Consider the following 6,000-nt stretch of genomic DNA (forward strand, 5'->3'; position numbering starts at 1 on the left):
GTTCACCAACTCAGAAGCTCTTCAAACTTTGTCATTTAGGGGGTTTTATGGCAGTTCCACTATGTAGGCATGGTTGATAAATCACTGGTCATCAGTGATAGAACTCTGTCTCCAGCTCCTCTCTCTCTCCTCCCCAGAAGTCCTGAGGTGGGGCTGAAAGTTTCACAAGGTTAGTTGCTCTGACAACCAGCCCCATCCTGAAGCTATTGGGGGGTCCCCCAAAAGTCACCTTAGTATGGTTGGAAGAGGCTTATTATGAATAACAAAAGATGCTCCTATCTTTACCACTAGGGAGCATATCCAAGTCTTGCGGGAACAAAGCATGTTACTGGTGGCAAATTCATACAGGTAGATAGCAATCTCAATTCTTGCCTTCTCAGAAGAAGGAATTTGACCAAGGGGGCATAAGGCAGAGTGAGGGACCAAGACAAGTTTTAGAGTAGGAGTGAAAGTTCATTAAAAAGTTTTAGGCAGGAATGAAAGAAAGTAAAGTACATTTGGAAGAGGGCCAAGTGGGTGACGTGAGAGAGTCAAACACCATGCCCTGTTTGATGTTTGGCTTGGGGTCTTATACGATGATATGCTTCTGAGGGTTGTGTCCTTCTCCCCTGATTCTTCCCTTGGGGTGGGCTGTCCGCATGCCCAATGGCCTGCCAGCAGTAGGGAGGGGCGGCATGCACAGAGTGTTTACTGACATTGTGCACATGCTCATTTGAAGCATTTTTCCCTTAGCAGTCGAGGGCTTAAACTCCACCATTTTGCCTCTTAAAGTGCATGCTTGAGCCCACCCACCCAACTTCTGAGCTCTTACCTGGAAGCGGCTAATCACTAGTTTCAGGTGTTTCCTATCTATTGAGAGACTGCCTTTCCCTGGCGCTGGCTACAATCAATGATTATTTAGAGAGAAAGTTATCAACTGCACGACCATCATCTGATGGTCACCTGATGTTCCTGGTTGGGCGGTGGGTAGGGAGGCCTCTCGTGCCCTGCTCTTGTCTGCCTACCTATAGTAACACTATCGCCCCTATCATTCAGTTAATTCCAAGGGTTTTAGAAGTTCCATGTCAGGAACCGGGGACAAAGATCAAACACATATTTCTTATTTATCACAGGTAGAAAAAGAAAAGAAGCCTAGGAATTACTTGCAAAAGGAAGCTTTCTGAGTCTTTCCATTTTCTAAAGACCTTGTTGCATTTGCCCAAAATTATTTAAGAAGGGGCCTTTAATTGCAAATATGCTAATTATAAACTGAAAGTTAGTATTTATTGTGTAGCATGGTGCATTTGAGCTTTATTAAGTTTTAGATTAAATCTAAATACACAGTGTCTTAATTTAATTTAATTTAATATTAATTTAATTTAATATTAATTTAATTTAATATTAATTTAATTTAAATTTAATTTAATTTAATATTAATTTAATTTAAATTTAATTTAATTTAATATTAATTTAATTTAAATTTAATTTAATTTAATATTTAAATTAATTTAAATCTGCTTCCCCAAGAAGCAGATTTTGAAACAAGAATTCAAGTGCAAGTAATCTATTTGGGATGTACAAGGAAACCATCTGGGAAGTGAAGAAATTGGGCAAGGAAGTGAAGGCAACTAATAGAGGGTGTGTCCTTGAGCCTAGCTACCACTGGCTTGGTGTGATATAAAACCACAAGCCTCAGAATTATCCCCACAGGAGCTGTGATATTTATCCACCAACTCCTGTCACCCATTGGTGGAGGGCTGCTCCTAGGGGTGTTAATTTCTGAGCATTTCCTTTGATGCATGCAGGATTCAGAAGTCCTTAGGCACAAAGATGCAGATATTGGCAGGTGGAAGTCTTGGAAGCCAAGGGGAAGGGAGCGTACAGTGTCAACAATAACAGAAAATCAAAATCAGAAAGAACAATTGTCTTTCGTTTTCTCAAATAGAATGTGGTTTTTCTGTTGCCTTTCATGCAAAACCTCCTCAAAATTTTTCTATCTTCACTGTCTCTAATCCTTCTCCTCTCATTGTGTTTTGAACACACTCTAATCAGGCTCTGTACCCACTATTCCACCAGAATGTTCTTGTCAAGGTCACCAGTGATCCACAAGATGCTAAATTCAATGGCCAATTCTTAGTCCTCATCTCACTGGACCTATTACTAGCATTGATTGATTTATCGATTGAAACAGGGTCTCACTCTGTTGCCAAAGCTGGAGTGCAGTGGCACACTCATGGCTCAGTGCAGACTCAACCACTCCTCCCATCTCATCCTCCCAGGTAGCTGGTACCACAGGCGTAGAGATGGGGTCTCCCTGTGTTGCTCAGGGACAACAAACTGGTCTCAAACTCCTAGACTCAAACGATCCTCTTGCCTTAGCCTCCCAAAGTACCGGGATTACAGGCATGGGCCACCACACCTGGCTCTATTTAACCCCGTTGTTTGCTTCCTCCTCCTCTGATCATTTTCCTTAATTGGCTTTCATGACATCATAGATCCTGGTTTTTGGTTTCCCTTCTGTCTCATGGGCTGCTGCTTTTTTAGACTCTCTCCTCATTTTTTGGGCTTTTTAAATTTGGAGTACCCAGGACTCAGAGCCTATACACTTCTCTATCTCAGCCACTCCCTTTGTGATGTCATCTAGTTATATGACTTTTAACTGTGATCTATATGTTTACTTGCAAATGTTTATCTCCAACCCTGACCTCTCTACTGATCTCCTGACATATATTTAACTGTATGCTAGACATTTTCACTTAAATGTCCAAAAGACCTTTCAAACTTAGTGTGTCCCAAAACAAATTCTTGATCTTTCCTCTAAAACTTGGTCCTTATGCAATCTTCCTCATCTCAGTTGATGACAACTTCACCTTTTTGGTGGCTTAGGCCAAAAACCTTGGATTTATCCTTGACTCCCCTCTTTGTCCTATACCACATCTAATTTATAGCAATCCTCTGTTACCTCTATCTTCAAAATATATTCAGAACTGGAACAGTTCTCCAGCAAGTGCCATATCCAAGCCACCATCATCTCTGAATAATTGCAAGAATCTCCTAGCTGGCTTCCCTCAGAGCAGCCAGAGGGATCCCTTTAGAATGCTAAATAAGGTCATATCACTTCTTGGCTCAAAAACTCTTTAATGATATCCCAAATCATTTGGAGTGAAATCATTCAGAACAAAAGCCAAAATCTGCTGTTGTTGTGTTTTCTTGAGACGGAGTCTCACTCTGTCACCCAGGCTGGAGTGCAGTGGTGCAATCTCAGCTCACTGAAACATCTGCCTCCCAGGTTCAAGCAATTCTCTTGCCTTGGCCTCCCAAGTAGTTGGCATTACAGGCATGTAGCACCATGCCTGGATAATTTTTTTGTATTTTTAGTAGAGACGGGGTTTCACCAGGTTGGCCAGGCTGGTCTCGAACTCTTGACTTCAGGTGATCCACCTGCCTTGGCCTCCCAAAGTGCTGGGATTACAGGCATGAGCCACCGCACCCAGTCAAAAGCCAAAATCTTTAGAATGGCATGTAAGGCTGTAAGTAACATAGACCCCCATTACTTCTCCAACCCCATCTCCTATCACTCTGCCCCATATTCCTATTGACTCCAGCGATATTGGTCCTTGCAGTTCCTTGAACATTCCAGACACTCCCATACAAGGGTTCTTACCCTTGCTGTTCCCTCTGCCAAGGGCACACTAACTCACCTTCTTTGCTCAAACGTCATGTTCACAGTGAGCACTCCCCATCTCCCTTCCTTGATTGGTTTTTCTCCACAGCACTTGTTATTTTCTAACATACTGGATATTTTACTTATTATTTTGTTCATTGTCTCGCCACTAGATTACAAATTCCACTCAGCAAGAGTTTCTGCCAATTTTGTCACTGCTCAGAGCCTAGAACAGTACCTGGCACATAATGGTTACCCCACACATATTTTACCTAGTTAACTAAATGGTTTAATTAATTAATTAAACTTATTGACCTCATTAAGTAGTTAACTAACAGCAAATGATAAAGACTGAAGTGGTTTGAGAAGTGACTGGAAGGTGAGGAATATGAGGCTGATCATATTCCTTTTTTCTTTTTTTCCGAGACAGGATCTCACTCTGTCACTACACTCAGGCAGGACTGCAGTGGCACAATCATAGCTTGCTGCAGCCTCAACCTCCCAGGCTTAAGTGATCCTCCCACATCAATCTCCCAAATAGCCGGGACTACTGGCATGCACCACCACACCTAACTAATTTTTAAATTTTTTTGTAGAGACAAGTCTCATTATGTTGCCCAGGCTGGTCTCAAACTCCTAGGCTCAAGGAATCCTCTCACCTCGGCCTCCATAAGTGCTGGGATTACAGGTGTGAACCACCACATCCAGACAAAAACAACACTTCTAAGAAGCTTGGGGCTGGGTGTGGTGGCTTACGCCTGTAATTCTAGCACTTTGGGAGGCCAAGGCAGGAGGATCTCCTGAGGTCAGGAGTTCAAGAGCAGCCTGGCCAAAATGATGAAACCGTGTCTCTACTAAAAATACAAAAATTATGTGGGCTTGGTTGCACACACCTGTAATTCCAGCTACTTGGGAGGCTGAGGCAGGAGAATTGCTTGAACCCAGGAGGCGGAGGTTGCAGTGAGCCAAGATCATGCTACTGCACTCCAGCCTGGGCAACAGAGTGATAATACATTTTAAAAAAAAAAAAAGAGTCCGTTATGGTTGCTGCTGCCCTGAGGAGGATGAGGGGGCCCGCACAAGCAAAACTTCTGCCCAGGTCGGCCATCCAAGCCTTTGCGGGGCTGGTGGGGCCGCTGGTCTTGGCGCTCCTCCTTGTGTCCGCCACTCTATCCAGTGTTGTATCATGGACTGATTCACTGATTCAATCTGTACTCAACTCAGATATTTCTACCCCAAATGTGAATGCTTTAACACATGAAAAACAAACCAAATCTTCTATTTCCCAAATCAGTACCACCCTCCCTCCCACAATGAGTACTGAGAAAAGTGGAGGAGCATCTGTGGCCCCTCATCCCTCACCTACACCTCTGTCTCAAGAGGAAGCTGATAACAATGAAGATCCTAGCACAGAGGAGGAGGATCTTCTCACGCTGAACAGTTCTCCATCCACAGCCAAAGACACTCTGGACAGTGGCAATTATGGAGAACCAGACTATGACTGGACCACGGGCCACAGGGATGACGACGAGTCTGATGACACCTTGGAAGAAAACAGGGGTTACATGGAAATTGAACAGTCAGTGAAATCTTTTAAGATGCCATCCTCAAATATAGAAGAGGAAGATAGCCATTTCTTTTTTCATCTTATTATTTTTGCTTTTTGCATTGCTATTGTCTACATTACATACCACAAAAAAAGGAAGATTTTTCTTCTGGTTCAAAGCAGAAAATGGCGTGATGGCCTTTGTTCCAAAACAGTGGAATACCATTGCCTAGATCAGAATGTTAATGAGGCAATGTCTTCTTTGAAGATTACCAATAATTATATTTTTTGCCCTGTGATTTGAGTTTGCTTATTATGTAATTTTATTTGCTTGACTTTTTATATGATATTGTGCAGATGTTTGCCATAGGCAATTGGTACTTAAATGAGAGGTGGGTCTCTCTTTTGCCTTGGTGCTTTGGAAATTAAATGTCATAAACAAGGAGTATATAACTTTTTGATCTGTACTTTTAGAGTTGAGTTTAATCAGGTGTCCAAAATGTGAGTTAAGCATTACCTTATATTTACACTGTTAGTTTTTATTGTTTTAGATTTATTATGCTTCTTCTGGAAGTATTAGTGATGCTACTTTTAAAAGATCCCAAACTTGTAACTAAATTCTAACATATCTGTTACTGCTGACTCACATTCATTCTCTGCCATTCAAATACTATTTTTTAACCACACATTTTTTTGTGGTCCCAAACTGTAATGTACAAGGATATGTGTGATAATGCTTTACATTTGAGTAATATTTTTTTTCCTTCCAAGAAAACTGCTTTGGATATTTTTAGATAATTTAAACATAATT

At 41.7% G+C, this 6,000-nt stretch overlaps 1 protein-coding gene across 1 annotated transcript; it reads left to right on the plus strand.

Moving 5' to 3' along the window:
* Positions 1-4,070: 4,070 nt before the first annotated feature.
* On the plus strand, positions 4,071-5,626 carry LOC100990669 (keratinocyte-associated transmembrane protein 2-like). Its single transcript, XM_034946820.3, has one exon. The coding sequence runs from the start codon at positions 4,684-4,686 to the stop codon at positions 5,491-5,493; it is 810 nt and encodes a 269-aa protein (XP_034802711.1). The 5' UTR covers positions 4,071-4,683; the 3' UTR covers positions 5,494-5,626.
* Positions 5,627-6,000: the final 374 nt, after the last annotated feature.

This window comes from Pan paniscus, chromosome 1 (assembly GCF_029289425.2).
Source record: "Pan paniscus chromosome 1, NHGRI_mPanPan1-v2.0_pri, whole genome shotgun sequence".
NCBI lineage: Eukaryota > Metazoa > Chordata > Mammalia > Primates > Hominidae > Pan > Pan paniscus.